The sequence below is a fragment of the Ambystoma mexicanum genome, chromosome 7p (assembly GCF_040938575.1).
Source record: "Ambystoma mexicanum isolate Mex_15411 chromosome 7p, UKY_AmexF1_1, whole genome shotgun sequence".
Taxonomy (NCBI): Eukaryota; Metazoa; Chordata; class Amphibia; order Caudata; family Ambystomatidae; genus Ambystoma; species Ambystoma mexicanum.
The window spans coordinates 874,655,804-874,675,030 of NC_090939.1; the positions used below are offsets into that span (position 1 = coordinate 874,655,804).

Sequence of the window (19,227 nt, forward strand, 5' to 3'; positions counted from 1 at the left end):
CATGAGCTGCGGACACTGTTGATGTGGTGGGAAAGGGTCCGGTCTGAGCTAAACGTGCATCGTAGGTTGGGGGATGGAACCTAATGAATGCGGCTAAAGCATAGTTTGGTGAAGGAGTGCTGTTATGCCACAGATTAGGATTTTGGTTTTACCCACCAAGGTTGAGGAGCAGGTAGTTGTACCGGGTGAAATTGTGGGAACTGATGAGGTTGGAGAAGGGTGAAAGGTAGAGGTTGTAAAGGAGGGAGGGGGATGCAGGCTCCCATGAGGGACTCTGTGTGGGAGGAGAAAGGTGCAAGAGAGATGATTTGGGAGCAGTTGGCGAGGCAAGAGGATATCCATCTGGGTGCAGTCTGTTCTTGAGGATGGAGTGGCTAATAGTGTCGAAGGCTGCTATGGTCAAGGAGGATGAGAGCAGCGCAGCCCTCAGTCCGCTGTTATTTTCAGGTCATCCCAGATAGAGACCAGGGAGGAGTCAGTTCCATGGAGTTCCTGAAGCCATACTGGGGAGGGTCCAGAAGGCTGTGGGCTTGCTTGGAGTAGGCTATGCAGTCTAGTAATTTTGTTATGAAGTGGTTGTTGGAGATGGGGCAGTAGTTGGAGGGGAAGAGGGGGTCAAGAAGGGCTTTTTTAAGAGTGGTTTGATGTCTTCATATTCTGATGAAAAGATGCCTATTGTCAGAGTGCCTGCACAAGTAGAGGAGAGGATGTTTTTGTGGAGGATCGGTGGACAGGGGTCTCCTGGGGACCCTGAGGTGCGGCTATTGGAGAAAAGCTTTGAGAACTCGGGAAGGGACATGGCAGAGAAGGATTTGAAAAGGCTCTGAGTTGGGGCTCTGGGGAAAAGGGGGCAGTCTGTATTGTGGGGGGGGACAGGCTTGCTAGTTTGGCATGGATAGCGAGGTTCCTCTCCATGGCTATGTTGAAATAATGGCTGCAGAGGGTGTCGCACAGTACCTGGGAGACGATGGGTAGAGAGGAATAGCAGAGGGTGGGGGGGTCTTCAACTCCGAGGTAATCTTGTGGAGTTCTTTGCATGGGTTGTTGCATTTGCGATGCGGTAAGTGTAGAAGGCATGTTTGGCTTTCTGATTTAAAATCTGTAGGCTCTCGTCAGTCTTGCCAGAGTGGCATTCTTTTGGGGGTATAGGGGGGAAGGTGGGGAGGAAGTGTTCCAGTCGATGGTTGAGGGTTTGAGCAATTTGAGGCGAGGGTAAAGCCACCTTGGTGAAAGGCCTGTGCTGTTCAATGGGGGGGTTTGGGGATGGGGTGGGGGGCAGAGCATCTGTGAGCCATTGATCCATGTGGTCTGGGGTGGGGGTACATCCCTGGTTGGGGCGGGGGGGGGATTTGGGCAGGGGGATTAGGGCAGATGGTTACCTTGTTCCAGTTTGGGATCCTGGGGGGGGAGGGAGGGCAAGTAGTTGCTGCATTCAGGGCTTAAAAGAAGATAGCAGATTGATCAGTCCAGATGAGGGGGTGGGTGAGATCAAGTTGGAGGAGCTGAACCCTACATCTAGTGTGTGACCTGCAACGTGGGTGAGGCCTGAAATGCTTTGGGTTGGTTAAGGACTTGTATTTTGTCACTGAGATGGCGGGTCATGGGGCTGGAGGGGGTGTCGAACCAGACGTCTAGAGCACCAAGAATAGCGAGTTGGGTGAAAGGCAAGTTTGGGCAATAGTCACTCTGAGTCTGTCATATCCAGGGGGTCTGTAAAGGAGGAGGAAGCTTGGGGAGAAAGGAAGAGAGGATTGGAATTTTACTAATGGGGATTCGCAATCCTCATTGCAGTGTTTCTCAACCTGTAAGGGTGTGAGGTGGCATTTGTGGAAGATGACTATGCCCGCTGCTCTGCTGTGGGTGTTGAGGGAGTAGCCTGAGGGTGTGGGGAGGGGGGAGATCTTGTGTGCAGAGGGGTGAAAGTCGGAGGACCAGGTTTTGTCTGAGGTGGTGGTAAAAAATCATGTTTGTTTCTGGCGTTGATGACAATGCAATGGATGCTGCAGGGGAGGTCAGGGGCAGGGGTACAAAGAGGGGTCTCGAGAGGTGGAGAGGGGACAGGGCTGTTTAAGGGAGAGGGCTGTGGTGTGTAACGGAGGGGAGGAAAGGGTTTGCAGGGACTGAGGTGGTGGGGAGTGCAGCTGGGGATGTGGGGGGGGCAAAGGTGAGTGGGTGGGGGTCTGCGGAGTCTGGAGTTCTGGCCAAGGCAGAGCAGGCTTCGCTTAATGAAGCAAAGGTGGTGTGCCTATCGGGGGCGATTGGGCCAGGAGGGAGTGGGGTGATGGTGGCTGGGGTGTTCAGTGAAATTGGGGCGGTGGTAATCTGGGGAGAGCAAGAGGATGCTTAGTGGATAGTTATAGGTGGGAGGGTGGAGACTAGGTTTGAAGATAGCGGAGGTGTTTGGGGCGGCTGTGGAAGAAAGGTCTTGTGGTCATGGGCTGGCAGACAGGTGCCAGGGGGTTGTGGGTGATGGTCAGAGGGACAGCTGAGGGGAACGCTTTGGCCAAGGCTGCATTGAGGGATGGGAAAGTTGGGTGTAGGGCAGCAGGGACCACCAGCCGGTGGATGTCTGGGCAAGGTCTGTCCTTGTAGACTGTCCTAAATCGGCCACAGGGCAGAGGGCAGGACTAGGAAGTTAGGAAGTAGGTCGTGAGTGGGGAGGGAGAAGCACACTGAGTGCTGGGCTTAACAAACAAAGGTATAAATGAAGCACTAGAGCACAAAATGCTAGAAAGGCAAAGCGATTCTACTCACCAGCAAGCAGAAAGTTTAATACAAATGTTTTGTCTCCATGTACATGAGACCCAAAAGTGAAATCACAAAATGAGTTTTTTTATTGAAGCTGTTTTGTGCCACGGAGAAGGTGGCGTGTAATCATGTGGTGCAAATATTCATAGAACCTATTTTTCCATAAATATATTTCGAATGGATTGTCTTGTCACATATTCCTCATCTATGATGGTCGTAACTCGCCAGCTTCGCTGCTTCTGAAAAAAAAATCAGCAGAGGGCACTGTGCTTGAGGCCGTGGCATCTGTCCCTTGATGGCTGCCGTGGTGTCGATGTCACCGGTAGTATAACTAGCTTGTGCTGCGCCCGTTGGCTTCAGTTCCGTTTTTCCGATCTTTGCTTCGAGACAACAGCACACTTCGTTTTTCCTTGTGAAAAAATGTCCTCTTCTACTCATTCGACCCCTAAGTCGGGTTTCAAAAAGTGTTATGACTGTTGGACAAAAATGTCCATCGCCGATCCTCGCCGGGTTTGCCTTTGGTGTTTGCGAAAAGACCATCGTATCGACGAATGCGGCTCCAGTCACTCTGACTGAAAAAGCTCTTTGCGAATGAAAAGGTACATTGGCGGTGGGGCGGGAAGCTTCGAAGGTCTCTTCGAAGAAATTAAAAAACAACGGGAGTCCAAAGACTCCACTTGGCATAAACATCCGAAGAGGTCTCGATCGAGGAGTTGGTCCAGACATTCTTCGACTTCTAAGAAGTCGAAGAAGAGACGTCACAGGTCTCCCTTTTCCATCATCATACACCTCAACTGAGGTAATAAGATGCCCGACTAGGTCGGAATCCCCCAGTAAGTGGAATGCTTTCAGGGTGGAAATTGAGAATCTTTGAGAACACGGCCTCGACTCCCTCAAAAGAGCCTTTCAAGAGTCAGACCTCGGTCGCTCCATTGGATGACACAGGCAGGTCAAAAACGACTTTGCCAAGTAGTAAGTTGGAGTCTCGACACTCTCGACCCAACACCAAAAAGTCAAAGACTTTGACCCAGGAATCGAGTCGATCTCCGGTTCCGTCAAAGAAACATAAAACGTTGAGTTTAGCGACTTCTTCATCAGCGCTGATCGATTTGACGCCGAACTCAAAGGCATCTCCATCGAGGAAACGTCTACGTCTTGAACGGTCCCTACGAATCCCTCGAAGCAAATTCCAGTAGAGGAAAAAATCTACAAACCTGTACCGAGATTTGACTTTAAGTGCATGTCCTCTATTTTTGAAGAGGAGAGTGCCTCTGAAGGGGATGTTTCTCTGTTAGTCAAATTTGGCTCTAGAGAAGTTCCTGAAGAACTAATTCAACCCTGAGTCAAGGTTGAAAGACCTCTGCGACTCCCTCCACTCTGCCAGTGGTCTAGATAAGTCACCAGAGTTGGAGTTTACCAACCCTGACCCTTCAGAACATGCTGATTCCAGGTACAGGAACCTTAGGAACAAGGTGACTGAATTCATGGGTTGGAGCAGGGCCTCACCAACTTTCGAGCAGGTTGATATGACAGGCATCCTGAATCAGAGTCCACAAAAAGACCCAGTTCTACCCTTCCATAGGACCCTACAAAGGAAGTTAGAAGCTAACTGGAAGACCCCTGAAACTGGCCCAGCCATTAATAGGAGCTTTACTGAAAAGTCGAGACCATCTTCCAGTGGTACGAGGTCCTTTCATCACGGGCTGTTTTTTTGCTGGGTTTTTTACTGTGAATTTTTTGCCGAAAAAACTCATCGAATTTTTGGGGGGGGGGGGGTTTAGAAAAATCTATAAATTGGGTGTGGGTGTAGGGACTATAAAAAAAATAATTAAAGGGGATGGGAGCTTTGGAGGGGTAACCCCCTCCCCCACCCCCTCCCAAAATAAAAAAATACAAAAATTGAGTTTTATTTCATTAAAAACCCCATGAAAAAACATCCTGCAATGCAATGACATGGAACCCTTCTAGTGACCCTGATTATCTCGGGAAACACCCTATACCTGAGTCTAGTGATCCAGGCTGCGACTGCTTCTAGACAGTCAGCCTATCCCTCTATTCCCCTAGATAGAGAGGATAAGAAAGTGGATGCTTGGGCCCGCAAGGTATTTACCTCAGGCAGTATGGCTCTAAAGTCCACGAATGTCACCTGTACTGTAGCCTGGTTTACCCATACCCTGTCGAATTGTATTAAAGGGGCGGCTGAACCTATTCCAGAAGGCAAAGAAAGGGAAGGCTTTCTGAATATAATTAAGGATGGCAAGGAGGTGATGGCGGGGCGGGGAGGGAGTGTCTCCAGGCAAGGCTGGATACTGCTGACAGCATCAGCAGATCCATGGCTGCAAGCATGGTACTACACAGATTTGCGTGGTTGAGAAAGTCAGGGTTTGCACCGGACGTGCAGGACAAATTTCTCAACATGCCTTTCGACAGCTTGAGGTTCTTCGGCAGCAAGTCGGACGAAAGATTGGAGAAGCTGCAGACCTCCAGGGTGGGTAAGTCCCTTAGCGCCTCCATTCAGCAACCTTATTCGGGCAGATCTTCCTGGAGAGGTTGTTCTTTGCGTTACTACTCCTCCTTTGGTAGAGGAAAAGGACAGGCTGTACAGAAAGGACAAAGGAAATTCCCTTGTGGTGGACAAGGTAAGAGTGCTAAATCAGCCTCAGCAGCGGCATCCTTACCCCCAGCCGCCGCTGCAGCCGCCTCTAAACCAATCTGAGGCCTTAGCCCACAAGACCAGACCCTGGTGTGAGGCAGAATCTCTCAGCATCTGAGTGAATGGCGGGGCATTACTTCAGATGCCTGGGCACTGGAAACCGTATCCCAAGGTTACTGCATTCCTTTTCTAAAGAGGCCTCGGAATCATCCACTGGGACCCAGCTCTGTCAAATTCCAGATCCGCTCCTTGTGCAGGAGATTTTAACCCTGCTAGAGAAAGGTGTAATAGAACATGTATCTGTAGCGGAGAGGAACAAGTGTTGGTGTTCCTCTTATTTTCTCATTCCCAAGAAGGACGGCGGACTGAGACCTATCTTGGACTTAAGAAACTTGAAGTTCCTCAGGAAGGGCAAGTTCAAGATGGTCGCTTTCTCAGATCCCACAGGCTCTCCAACTCCAAGACTGGTATCATTGGACCTTCAGGATGCTTACTTTCATGCGCCAATCCATCTCAAGCACAGAAAGTACATGAGGTTTGCAGTTGGCGACTCATCAGTTTTGAGTTCTGCCATTCTGGCTAACGTCTGCCCCAAGGGTTTTGCCAAACGGATGGCGGTGGTGGCAGCGAGTCTCAGGAGACGGGGGGAGGGGGAATACACGTCTGCCCCTACCCCTACCTGAACGATTGGTTAATCAGGGCTCGTTCACCCGAACAGGCCCAGGAATATCTGAGGATCACCTGCAACTTCCTTCAGAGACTGAGCTTCTCCCTCAATTACAAGAAGTTAGTCCCATTTGCTACCTTTCCAAAGACTCCAGTTCATCAGAGCGGTCTTGGATACTTCCTCAGGTAAAGCATCTCCTCCTGAGGTGAGAGCTCAACACATTTTGCAGATGGTAACAAAATTTCAAAGTGCCCAGCGTCTACCAGCCTATGACTTTCTGAGGTTGCTCGGCCTCATGGCATCCTGCATTTTTCTCGTGCCAGAGGCCAGATTGAGATTGAGATCCATTCAATGGGCCCTCAGGACTCGAAGGTCCCAGTGTTCGGGAATGTCAGATCTTCTGCAGGTTCCGAGCAGAGTTGCTCAAGACCTTCCATGGTGGGCCTGCAAGGACAATATTCTCAAGGGGGAATCTTTTTTGGCAGCCATGGCCGGAGATAACTAGTGGCAGATGCCTCACTCATGGGGTCGGGAGCCCATGCCAACAATCTGACAATCAGCGGTCGTTGGTCTCCATCAGAGTCCAAGCTACACATCAACCTTTTAGAGCTAAGGGCAATCAGACTAGCGCTGAAGGCCTTCATGCCCTCTGTACGGGGAAAGAATGTCCTGATAATGACGGACAACACAGTGGCCATGTACTACCTCATCAAGAGAGGAGACGTAGGTTCACTACCACCGTGCAAAGAGGCAATGCAGCTCTGGTTCTGGGCAATACAAGAAGGAATCTTTGTCGGCGGTTCACCTAGCCGGAGAGCAGAACGCTGCGGAGGATGCTCTGAGCAGGCAGAGCAGTCTCCAAGTGGGAACTAGCTCAGGAAGTACTTCAAGAGATCGTCACCCTTTGGTGAACCCCTCAAATGGATCTGTTTGCGACCTAGTTCAATTGGAAGTGTGATCAGTTACGCTCAAGGGAATTTCCGCTAAGAGGAGCTCTAGGAGATGAGTTTGTGGTGGACTGGGAGTTTCCACTCCTGTATGCGTTTCCACCAGTCCCTGTGATTCCTCACTTAATCAGGAGGTTGAGAAACGTACAGGAAAACCATGATCCTAATTGCCCTGGATGGGGCCAGGAGGACGTGTTACCCAGACCTTCTGGACATGTCCATCTGCCCTCTAATACGTCTTCCACAAAGAGAGGATCTTCTCTCGCAACTGGAAGGTCAGGTTCTCCATCCAGAGGTCAAAACACTCAGCCTTCACGCATAGTTTCTGAGAGGCTGTGATATAAGGATTGGACCTCCCGGATGACATAATGGAGATTTTGCTTTCAGGATGAAGGCCATACAAAATTGCAATTATCTGTGGATAAGTGCACACCCTCCAATCATTAATAATACAGTTCGTGCGTGAAGATGCCACGCAATCCGTTCCAAAAAACAGCCCTACGTAAAGGGTGTATATTCTAGACAAAAGGCAGTGTGAATATTAGAATTCATTTATTTTATTCATCGATCAAATATCACCAAAAAACATTTACAAAAAATCACATGATACATTGACGTCACATCCATTAAACAATTTTAGAAACACACATCCCACCAACCAATGATCACATCTCACACGTCATTTCTCACATACTCTTTCACCCCATTTCTTCAATACTCTTTCACCCCATTCATACAAACAACCATTCGTTTGGGCTCATTCCTTGTCTACTGAAACTACTGAAAGTGCATAGTTGACAGTATTCCATATCTATGACATGTAATCACCACAGCTGTGCTGCTTCGGAAAATCTTTGGCGCCTGCGTCGATGACGTCGATACGCCGCCCTCGAGGACCTCCTCCGACGGCGACGTCCGTGGATGTTATAAGTCGATCGCACAACGCCTGTAGCCTCAGCTCCGTTTTTTCCGCGAACGTGTTCACTTCGGAGATCTCGGCGCGTCTCGACTCTTTGGAGTTCCTGTTCTTTCTCGGTTCTTCGAACCTGTTCGTATTGTGGAGAATTTCTTCGTGAAGATGTCTACCTCGTCATCCACCCCGCATCCGGGCTTTAAGAAGTGCGGGGACTGTGGGTCCAAGATATCGGTGTCGGACTCGCACGACGCCTGCCTCTGGTGCCTCGGGGAGGCCCATGACACGGATGACTGTCGACTGCCAGTCACTCATGTCCAAAGCCTTGCGCTCCCGCAACAAGAAGTTGTCGGTAGGTAAGGTGTCCAACCCACGGACATCTAGGTCTGTGGGGCTTTCGAAGGACGATTCGAGGGGCGACTCTCCGCATCGTCGTCGGAAGTCCAGTGGGTCTCGGTCCCGGAGTCGGTGCCGCCACTCCTCTGCCTCTTCAAGGCACTCCCGGAAGTGCCGTCATCGGTCGCCTTCCCTGTCCTCATCCGAGGACTCCGGCCATCGGCGGGCCGCTTAGCCCACCGAGCATGCGACGCCGGAGGAATGGGCTTCCTTCGGGAAGAAAATGTTAGCGATTCTCGAATTGCAGGGCACTGGTCCGTCCGCGCCTCCGAGTGGGATCGGTCGTGATCGGTCGAGAGACACCGCTCGTACTGCTTCGGGCTCGGGGGGGGGGGGGGGTCGGCACGATTCGTGGGAGAGGTCCCGCTCGGACAAGGGGAATCGTTCTCGTCATGCCCGTTCCAGGTCCCGGTCCTAGACGTGCTCTAGACCGTGTGCATCTGTGGTGTCTTCGAGGAAGTCGTCGACGCCATCGGCACCCAGGCGTCGAAGGACATGCTCGGGGCTCCGCCCTGGAGGCCTGTGTCGAAGCTGTCGATGCTGTTTCACTTGATGCCTTTCGAGGCTGTGGTGTCGGAGGTACCCTGGGGCACGGGGGAACCCCCTAGAAAGGCTCTGGCCAAGGTCAAGCATGGCTTTGTTCCACATTCTGTGCCTTCTTACCGCCATCTTGAGTTTATTTCAGAGGTGGATGAGGGCTCTGATGTGGGCTTGGTTCCGGTTACGGTGCCAGATGAGCTTCTCTCGGGCCATAGCCAATTTGATGACCTAAGGCAGTCACTGCATGATGCCAGTGGACTGGATACCTCTCCGGAGGTGTAGTTTTGTAGGCCTGAGCCTGGCACTCATGCCGATTCATCATATCGGCGCCTTATGTCTCGGGTCACCGAGTACTTGGGATGGTCGGCTCCCCCAAGGGAGTTTGTTCAGGATGATCTCACGGACATCCTCGATCTTGGTCCCCCGACTGACCCGGTACTGCCGTTTCATATGGGTCTGCAGAGAAGGGTGGCGGCGGCTTGGACTGCTCCAGAGAGTCTCCCGGCAGTGGCCAAGTCTTTGTCGCGAAAATACCGTCCAACCAGTAGCGACCCCTGCTGCTTGTCCAGGCACTCCACTCCAGAGAGTTTGGTGGTGCAGGCGGCTACGGCCCCGGCAAAGCAGGCGTCGTATCCTACCATCCCTCCGGATAGGGACGACAAACGTTTTGATGGCTGGGCGAAGAAAGTGTTTTCTTCAGGGGGTATGGAGCTTCAGGCGGCCAACTCCGTATGTGCCTTGTCTCATTTCACACACACTCTGTGGAACTGTGTTGCATTAGCGGCTGAACATATTCCCGAAGGGGACGAACGAGATGGTTTCCTTGCTATGGTTCAGGATGGCAAGGGTGCCATGTGTGAGGCCGTTCAGTCGGGTTTGGACATGGCAGATTGTGTCAGCCGGTCCATGGCGGCGAGCACCATAATACGCAGGTTTGCGTGGTTGCGGAAATCGGGGTTCGCTCCTGATGTGCAGTCCCGGCCCCTCAACATGCCCTTTGACGGTGAACATCTTTTTGGCAGCAAGGCTAACGAGAGCCTTGAGAGGTTGCAGACCTCCAAAGCCGCAGCGAAGTCGTTGGGCGCTGCAGTTCGACAACCTCCGCCTTTTCGTCCTAGGGGACAACAATGGAGGGGGGAGGTTCCTTTCGCTATTACTCGTCCTTCAGTAAAGCAAGAGGAGCTGTCAAAGAGGCCACCGCAAGAGTGCCAGAGGTGGAAAACAGGGTACTCTAGGTGCCAAGGCCGCTCGGGCAGATGCCTCTTTGCCGTCAGGCAACGCCGCAGCCGCTACCACTCAGTCATGAAGCCAGGTCCCATGGTTCGCCGGTTGGGGGAAGGCTGGCGCAGCATCTTGTTGAGTGGCGTGCCATTACTTCAGATGTGTGGGTTCTGGAGATCATAACCCACGGCTACTGTCTTCCCTTTCGGCAGAGGCCTCACGACAATCCACCTGGGAACCTCTCTTTGAAGAGTCCGGATCCGCTCCTTGCGCAGGAAATTATAGCACTGCTGGAGAAAGGTGCCATAGAACTGGTGCCTGTAGCAGAGAGAAACAAGGGATGGTATTCCCCTTTATTTTTGATTTCGAAGAAAGACGGGGGATTGAGACCCATCATGGACTTTCGCGGTTTGAACAAACTCCTCAGGAAGGACAAGTTCAAGATGGTTAATCTCTCTCAAGTCCTCCAGGCCCTTCAACTTCAGGACTGGTTGGTGTCTCTCGACCTCAAGGATGCTTGCTTCCATGAGGCGATCCATCCCAAGCACAAGAAGTACCTGAGGTTCGCGGTTGGCGACTCGCACTTTCAGTTTCGGGTGCTGCCGTTCGGAATTGACCTCCGCCCCAAGGGTTTTCACCAAGCTCATGGTGGAGGCAGCACATCAGGAAAGGGAGGATTCACGTCTACCCCTACCTGGATAATTGGTTGATCAGGGGGAGCTCTCCCGAGCAAGTCCTGGATCATCTGTCCGTCACCTGCCACTCCCTTCACAAGCTGGGCTTCTCCCTCAATTTAAAGAAGTCCCATTTGACGCCAACATAGTGGCTCCAGTACATCGGAGCAGTGCTCGAAACATCCCTGGGGCTGTTTTCCTCCCCAGGGGAGGGCTCTTCACATTCAGCGCACAAGTTTCAACTTGCCCAGACGCTCCCGGCGTTTGAGTTTGAGGTTGCTCGGCCTCGTGGCATCCTGCATTCTTCTGGTGCCAGAGGCTCGTCTGCAGATGAGATCTTTGCAGTGGGCACTCAAGCTCCAGTGGTCTCAGTCCTCCGGCAGGCTGTCGGACCCTGTTCAGGTTCCGCCCTCGGTCGCCCAGGACCTTCTGTGGTGGGCCGTTGAAGGCAATCTGATGAATGGGGCTCTGTTTTGGCTTCCCTGGCCGGAGGTGACGATCGTGACGGACGCATCCCTCACGGGATGGGGAGCTCATTCCAACGAGTTGACAGTCAGCGGTCGTTGGTCTCCGTCGGAGTCCAGACTCCATATCAATCTGTTGGAGCTGAGGGCCGTCAGGCTAGCCCTGAAGGCTTTTCTGCCAACTGTGCGAGGAAAGAGTGTCCTGATTCTAACGGACAACACAGTGGCCATGCACTACCTCAACAAAAAGGGGGGGGCAGGGTCACTTCCTCTGTGCAGGGAGGCGATGCAGCTCGAGTTCTGGGCCATCCAGCAGGAGGTTTCGATCTCGGCTGTTCATCTGGCCGGAGACGATAACGAGATGGCGGATGCTCTGAGCAGGCAGAGCACGATCTCTCACGAGTGGGAGCTGGCTCAGGATATTCTACTGGAGATCTTCGCCCTTTGGGAGACCCCTCAAGTGGACCTGTTCGCCTCCAGTGTCAACCGGAAGTGCGAAAGGTTCTGCTCGCGGGAATTTCCTCCAAAAGGAGCCTTAGGAGACGCGTTCATGGTGGAGTGGGCATTCCCACTGCTGTACGCCTTTCCGCCAGTCCCTGTCATCCCGCAAGTACTGTGGAGGTTACGGAGGTTCGGTTCCCGGATGATCCTCATTGCTCCGGCGTGGGCCTGGAGGACGTGGTACCCGGACCTTCTCGACTTGTCCATCTGCCCTCCACGTCGTCTTCCCTACCGAGACGATCTGCTCTCACAGGAGGGGGGTCAGGTTCTCCATCCAGAGTTCAGATCCCTCAACCTTCACGCTTGGCTTCTGAAAGGTTGAGGTATAAGGATTGGGACCTCCCTGAAGAGGTGTTGGACGTGTTGCTCTCGGCCAGACGGCCAGCAACAAAGTCTCTGTACCGTTGCTGTAAATTCTGCGACTGGTGCAGAGTTAAGAATGTGGATCCTTTTGAGTGTGACATTCCCATGGTTCTGTCTTTTTTGCTTTCCTTGGCCAACAGGGGCTTGCAAGTGGGTACCACTAAAGGTTACCTGGCGGCGCTGTCCATATTTAACCCTTTAAGTGCCATGGGTATTTCTCCCCAGTGCCAGGACCTTTTTTGGTGATTTTGGTATGTGGCCATTCAATGGCTTGTAACTTTTTTGTTACATGAGATATCTCGGCCAAATTTGGCTCCTTTTCTTCCCACATGTAGGCGGTCGTAAACGCCACCAAAGGAATACCAGGTTGCTGTAGGGGGATGAGAGAAAATAAGGAAAAAGTGCGAACATTTCGGGGTTTTTCAAAAAACGCCAATAAAATGATATACAAAGAAGCCTGTGGTTTTTTCCTTGTAAGAGCTAGGAACAAATGGTTTGCTGTGCTGAGTTCCACAATTTCGTGGCTTTCAGGAACAGGTTGAGTGGAAATGGAAAAAAATTATTTTGATGTGGTTATCAACCGTTTTGTGAAAGGTAGGCGATTTTTGCCATTTTTGCCAATTGGACATGCATGGACGGAATGGAAGAAAAGGGCAGGAAAGCCAAATTGGAGGACAGAAAGGCATATATTTCTGAAAAGTAGACAGAATTCCAAGTTTAGGAAGGGGTGATTTGCATAGGTCAGGCAACAACTAGGTAGGGTAAACTGCCATCGAATGGGGGAAAAGCGGGAAAATGACTGAAAAAAAAGGTATGTGTTGGACATGGTTGGCTTGGTACGGCAATGGCTTCTATGAATTTTGAGAAAAGCAATGCTCCGCTACATTCCCCCTTCTCTTGCAGTTAGGAGAGCATACAATCTTTGTAGTGTTTTTACAAAACAAGCAATACCACAAGCCAAACACTGAGCCATGGTACACAGGAGTTTTACGCTCACGGCCTGACCAGACGCACTTAGCATGTGTAAATTGGGAAAACCAATGTGGTGAAAAATGGCAGCCATACATTTTTTGAAAGAGCACAGGCAGACCTTTTCAGGGGTAGGTGACTTGTGCAGGTTACAAAAGTGTATGGTGGCTAAATCAGCGACTAAATGTAGGTCACATTTGGGAAAAGAAAGGGTTGTGAGACAAAGGGCACCAGCAAATGGGTCAAAACGTTATGAAAACCACACAAACACAACCCATGGCCTACCGTCCCGCGTTCCCACAGGTGTCCCGATGAAAACGGTACCTCACATGTGTGGGTGCACCTACCTGGCCGCCAAGGGGAAAGCCTAAAACACAAGTAACCCCAAGTCTGTTTTCAGAGCGAAATCTCAGACATTCTGCCGACCGGCACAACGTACAGATATGGCCCTCGGGTGTCCAAGCCACCAAGGAAAACGGGGAACCCCATGCATTTCCGAAAAGAGGACACCTGTGGGAATCCGCCGAGGTATGATTGGTGCACATCGCCCCAGATTTTAATACCCAGACAGCCCCGCAAAGTCCGAAAAGTCGGGAAAGAAACGCTTTTTCCGCACATTTCGCTCGACGCACCCATCGAAACACGCCCCCAACAACACATGGCCTACCGTCCCGCGTTCCCACACGTGTCCCGATGGAAACGGTACCTCACATGCGTGGGTGCACCTACCTGGCTGGCAAGGGGCAAGCCGAAAACGCAAGCAACCCCCAGTCTGTTTGCAGAGGGGAATCTCAGCCATTCTGCCGACCGCCACAACATACAGATATGGCCCTCGGGTGTCCAAGCCACCAAGGAAAACAGGGAACCCCATGCATTTCCGAAAAGAGGACACCCGTGGGAATCCGCAGAGGTATGATGGCTGGGGGACACACCTCATGCAGGCCTCCCTGGGCCTCCTCCAAACGCTGCGTGAAGTACACCCCACCTCCATTTGGGGTGAGGTGGGAGAGGACCACCACAAAAGGTGGGGCAGGACCCCCAATAGATGGGCCAGTAGGGTTTGGGCACCCTGGGGGCAGATAGCCACACTAATGTGGCCATCTGCACCAAGCAAAGTTGGGTAAACAAAAAACAAAATACAAATTCATAGGCTGCTTTTTAGGGGGGCTGAGGGCCACCCTAAATTGGCAGCGAATGATGTACCGCAACGGGGGGTGGCCCTCAACCGCCCCTCACCCCAAATGGAGGGCCCCACCTCATGCAACCCTCCCTGGGGGCAGATAGGGGGGCCCACCTCATGCATCCCTCCCTGGGGTCAGATGCCCCTTCCTAGGAGCAGATATCTGCCCCCAGGGAGGGTTACAAGGGGTGTCCCTTTCTACTTCGGTTGGGGGGGGGCATCCCCCCCCCTTTCATTCAATAAAAAATCCATGGTGGCTAGTGGCCCCCCACCCCCTTTCCACATCATTTCAATTTCTTTTTTTTCATTCCCCTGGGGCAGATAGTCAGCCATCTGCCCCAGGGTTCTCATGCATGTGCCCCCATGATTTGGGGGCCGGGAGGGGGGAGAGGGCTGCTTACTTGAGGCAGCCCCCCCACCCACGGATCCATGGTGGTCTAGTGGGTTGCTGGTCACGGATCGAGCGCTCTGCGCCGATCCGTGACCAGCAATGCCTCATATATGTGGTGTCCTTGGAAAGGGGGGAACCCCCCCTTTCCAAGGACACCATTTTTTACAAAATCCCTGGTGGTCTAGTGGGCCCCAGGGCCCCAAACGCCCTCCCACCTCCCCCTTCCCCCTGATTTTTTTTCTTTCTTCTTCCCACCGGTATTCACCCCTCGGGGCAGTGATCTGCCCCCAGGGGTCTCTGCCGCTGTGGCCCCATGCCTTGGGGCCACGGGGAGGGGGGCTGCTTACCCAGTAAGCAGCCCCCTCCTCCCCCTGCATCATTAAAGGGTTAAGCGCTCGTCTGAAGAACGTTCCTATTTTAAGATTCCTTTAATTTCTCAATTTTTGAAAGGCCTCACTAATGTATTCCCTCCGTCACCTTTTCTGGTGCCCGGTTGGGATTTGAACCTTGTTCTTAAGTTTCTTATGGGTGCACCGTTTGAGCCTTTGCATTCTTGCCCTTTGAGACTGTTAACTCTTAAAACTGTGTTTTTGGTTGCGGTTACTTCCGCTCGCAGAGTGAGTGAGTGAGTTACAGGCACTTTCAGTTAAACCACCCTTCACTGTGTTTCATAAGGACAGGGTTGTCCTTGGAGTTCGTCCTTCCTTTCTTCCGAAGATTGTATCGGAATTTAATTTAGGCCAGAAGGTGGTTGTTCCGGCATTTTATCCTCCTCCACATCCTGGTAAGGAAGAGGAGAGGCTCCATAGGCTTGATCCTAGGAGAGCGTTAAGCTTTTATATTTCACGCATGTCCCGGATCAGAGTGGACGATCAACTCTTCATTGGTTACGCTGGAAAGCGTTTGGGACAAGCTGTGACAAAACACTTTGTCTCGCTGGATTATTTTGGCTGAGTGTTACCGCTTGGCGGGTACGGACCCACCGGTCGGCTTGCAGGCCCATTCTACCAGAGATATGGCTGCCTCTACTGCCCTACAGAGGGGTGTTCCTGTTCGTAACATCTGTGGTGCAGCCACCTCGGCTTCGGTACATACTTTTGTACGTCACTACTCCCTCGATTCTTATGCGATTGCAGCTTACGTTTCCGCAAGGCTTTGTGTGTCAGACTGGCAGAAGACTGGTGCCCCACTTTCTGGGAAAAAACTACAACTGAGGCTACGGGCGTTGTGCGTCCTACTTATAACATCCAGTGGCATCGGCCGTCGGAGGAGGTCCTCGAGGGCGGCGTATCGACGTCATCGATGCCGGACGTAGACACCGAAGATTTTCCGAAGCAGCACAACTGTGATTACATGTCATAGATATGGAATGGTTTATAGTCATAATGTCGAAAAAAAAAGTCGACAAACAAAAATGTCGGAAAAATTTTTTCGAAAACAAAAATGTCGACATCCTATACTTATAATGTAAAAAGTCATTTTTTAGAAAAAAAAATGTCACTTAGAACTATCAACACCTCACCCAACACACCCCCCACCACCACCCTCCCACCCCTCATACTCAACACATTCTAATTATATATTTATTTATTCAATAAATAACCAAAAAGAGTATCATTTACTATTGGGGGGGGTACCCCCAAACCCCCCCTCACCCAACACCCCCCTGCCACCCCCCCACATCCCCCCAACCACCCTCTCACCCCTCACTCAACACATTCTAATTATATATTTATTTATTTATTCAATAAATAAATAACCAAAAAGAGTTTAATTTACTATGGGGGGGTCCCCCAACCCCTCCTCACCCAACACCCCCCCAACCACCCTCTCACCCTCATTCTCAACACATAGTAATTATATATTTATTTATTTATTGAATAATTAAATAAATAGAGTATCATTTACTATGGGGATGTCCCCCAACCCCTCTCACCCAAGACCCCCTGCCACCCCCCCACACCCCTCACCCCTCATACTCAACATATCTTAATGTTAATACAAATTTTCGAAAAAATATCGAAAAAATGTCGACATTGTTTGTCGACATTATTTTTTTCGACATTTATTTTTCGAAATTTTGACTGTCGACATTTTGACTGTCGACATTATGACTGCCCACCATATGGAATACGTCGTCGGACCATCCCATCGAAAGAACGTTACCAGGTAAGAGAGTAACTTGTTCTTGCCGAAAGTAGTTTTTGACTTTCACCTGTTGCAAAATATACGTCCAACTTTCTCCCCTCCCTCTCATTTGGGCAAAGAGGGGGAGAGGTTGCATAGACTTGACGCAAAAAGGGCTCTGAGCTTTTATATGGCAAGAATGGTGAAATTACACCCGGATGATCAACTATTTATAGATTATACTGGTCCTAAATTGGGATTAGCAGTGACAAAGTAAACTATATCCTGCTGGATTACTCTAGCTATTGTGGATTGTTACAAACTAGCGGGGAAGGATCTGCCGGAAGGGCTTAGAGCTCATTCCACGAGGGGTATGTCTACTTCCGCGGCTCTTCAGAGAGGGGTCCCCGTAATTGACATCTGCTCAGCTGCAACTTGGGGGTCCATTCATACTTTTGTTAAGCATTACTGCTTAGATTCTTCATCTTCCCAAGAAGCCTGTTTGCTAAAGCAGTACTTCATTCCATCCATGATAAAGCTAAATAGTACTCCCACCTCCTATTTTCTTACTGCTTTGGGACGTTATCCTAGTTGAGGAATACGTGAGAGGAACATCTAGTCGAAAGAACGTTACCAGTTTGTAAGTATCTTGTTCTACTGATGTTTGTGAAACTGCTTAGAATCAAATGCTCTGCATATTGTCTGACATCTAGCGGTAATCATAGTAATGCATCTTGTTTTCGAAGTTTGAAAAGAGACGTCGACGTGGCTGTGTCTGTAACACTATCCCTATTGTGACGTATAGTGTACCCATGATCACCCCCGCTTCGAGGTCCCCCAGATTGTTTTTTTTTTTCGCTAAACTGGTTGGTTGCGTAATGCGGAGCTCATGGCATGTTACGGATATATTGCAAATATATTATTTGAACTACAGTTAAGCTTTCACTGTACTCTCGACTGGATACCTCAATCACCCGAAGACTTCCTCTGTATGATGGGCTGCAGTCTTCACCATCAGGCTTCAGCCTTTAACAGTAGGGAGGGTGGGGGGTCTTCTCAATGTTCTTCATTATAGAACAATTTTTCTTGTCCCTCCTTATACTTTCCCCTGTCTGGCTATTCTTTTCTCAGTATTTGGAGAGAACGTCACTTAAATGTTGCCGTTCCTCTAGTAGGAAGTTCCCTTGTAGGGACAATCACAAAGAGTGCAACAAGTGTTTGCCTCGTGAACATGATGAATGGCATTGCAAGGCATGTCGACTCTTTAAGCCTAAGACATTTGCACAGCGCACTAAGGGGTGGGCGGCCTGTGCTTTGCAGGCCAAATCCTATTCCCCCGCTGGCGCATCAGATGAGGAACACTCCAGCAGCCATGGCTCGAGTTTGGATGCCGAAGACATTATTGCAGAGTTTTCAGACTCCTGCATGCACGTCCCCAGTCCCACTAGGCATGCTGACCGCACTGCTACAGGAATCTCTTCCAATGTTGACAGGTGCGTGCACACTCACACAGAGGCTAAACACACAACCCATAGGCGATCCTTGATGGAACCATTGTAAAAGCCAACTGCACCTACAGGTATATCGAAATCCGTGAGGGGACCTGGAGAACCTGCTGGTACTCAACCCGCTGCAAATCCACCACTGCGGGCAGATCATGGTTCAAAGTCTCATGGTGCTCGTTCTAAATCTTTGGATGAAAATACGGGAAAATTGTCTAAAACACTGAAGCAAATTGACTCCCATAGTACTAGGACCAGGCTTCCCCTACTGCTTTATCTCAATGGTATGTGCTTGCCTCTTCCACCTTGTCTGTCCTTACAGGGTCACAAAGGTCCTGTTCAAGAGTAGGTGATTTTTCCACTCCCTGAGACTCCTCTATTCTCCAGCATTGGATCTTTCATGGATTCACATGCTGTGAATATTTCCCATCGTCAGGCTGGGAAACCTTGGTAACTTTAATATAGCAGTTTTACTATGGAAAACTGACACTTTGCATGTCCTATCGACGTCTTTATGCGTGCTTTAGGCTGCACCAATAGGACGTCCAGTATAAATAGTCCTGCCCCTTCCCTTCAGATTTCAACCATCTCCAAATACTTTGGATCACCTTGTGTTCTCTCGAGATTTTTTGCACTTTGTCTTTTCTACGTGTTTGTCTTTATAAGGAAACTCTAGTGTATCGTATGGCGTGGCCAAGAGTTCATTATTCGTATGAGTTCTAACCTGTTGTGCTCTTACTTTCCTCGCAGGTGGAGGCCGACTGCGAAGAATGGTGTCCGTATGCTCGATGAAGAGTCGTGGTTGCAGGATGAAGATACAGCGGAGAAAGTGCAGAGATGAGGAGCTCCGGGTAACTGAGCGGCCGGATTAGGAAAGATGAAGACTCTGGCTCTGGCAGTGATGGAATGCAGGTAAGATGCGCGCACAGCTATGTAGCGGCTGGCAGCAGGTAAGGAGCGCCCTCAGCGAC

At 50.7% G+C, this 19,227-nt stretch overlaps 1 protein-coding gene across 6 annotated transcripts in view; it reads left to right on the forward strand.

Annotated features, from left to right (window-relative positions):
- BCLAF3 (BCLAF1 and THRAP3 family member 3) overlaps positions 1 to 19,227 on the forward strand; it is an 856,420-nt gene that overhangs the window by 543,472 nt on the left and 293,721 nt on the right. The window contains exon 10 of one of the 6 annotated variants that reach the window (XM_069637103.1): positions 19,007 to 19,112. The exons of the other annotated variants lie outside the window; for them this stretch is intronic. Coding sequence (XP_069493204.1) covers positions 19,007 to 19,097 — 91 coding nt within the window. The 3' untranslated portion in view covers positions 19,098 to 19,112. Of the gene's footprint in view, positions 1 to 19,006; positions 19,113 to 19,227 lie in introns of those variants that run through there. 6 annotated transcript variants of the gene reach the window in all.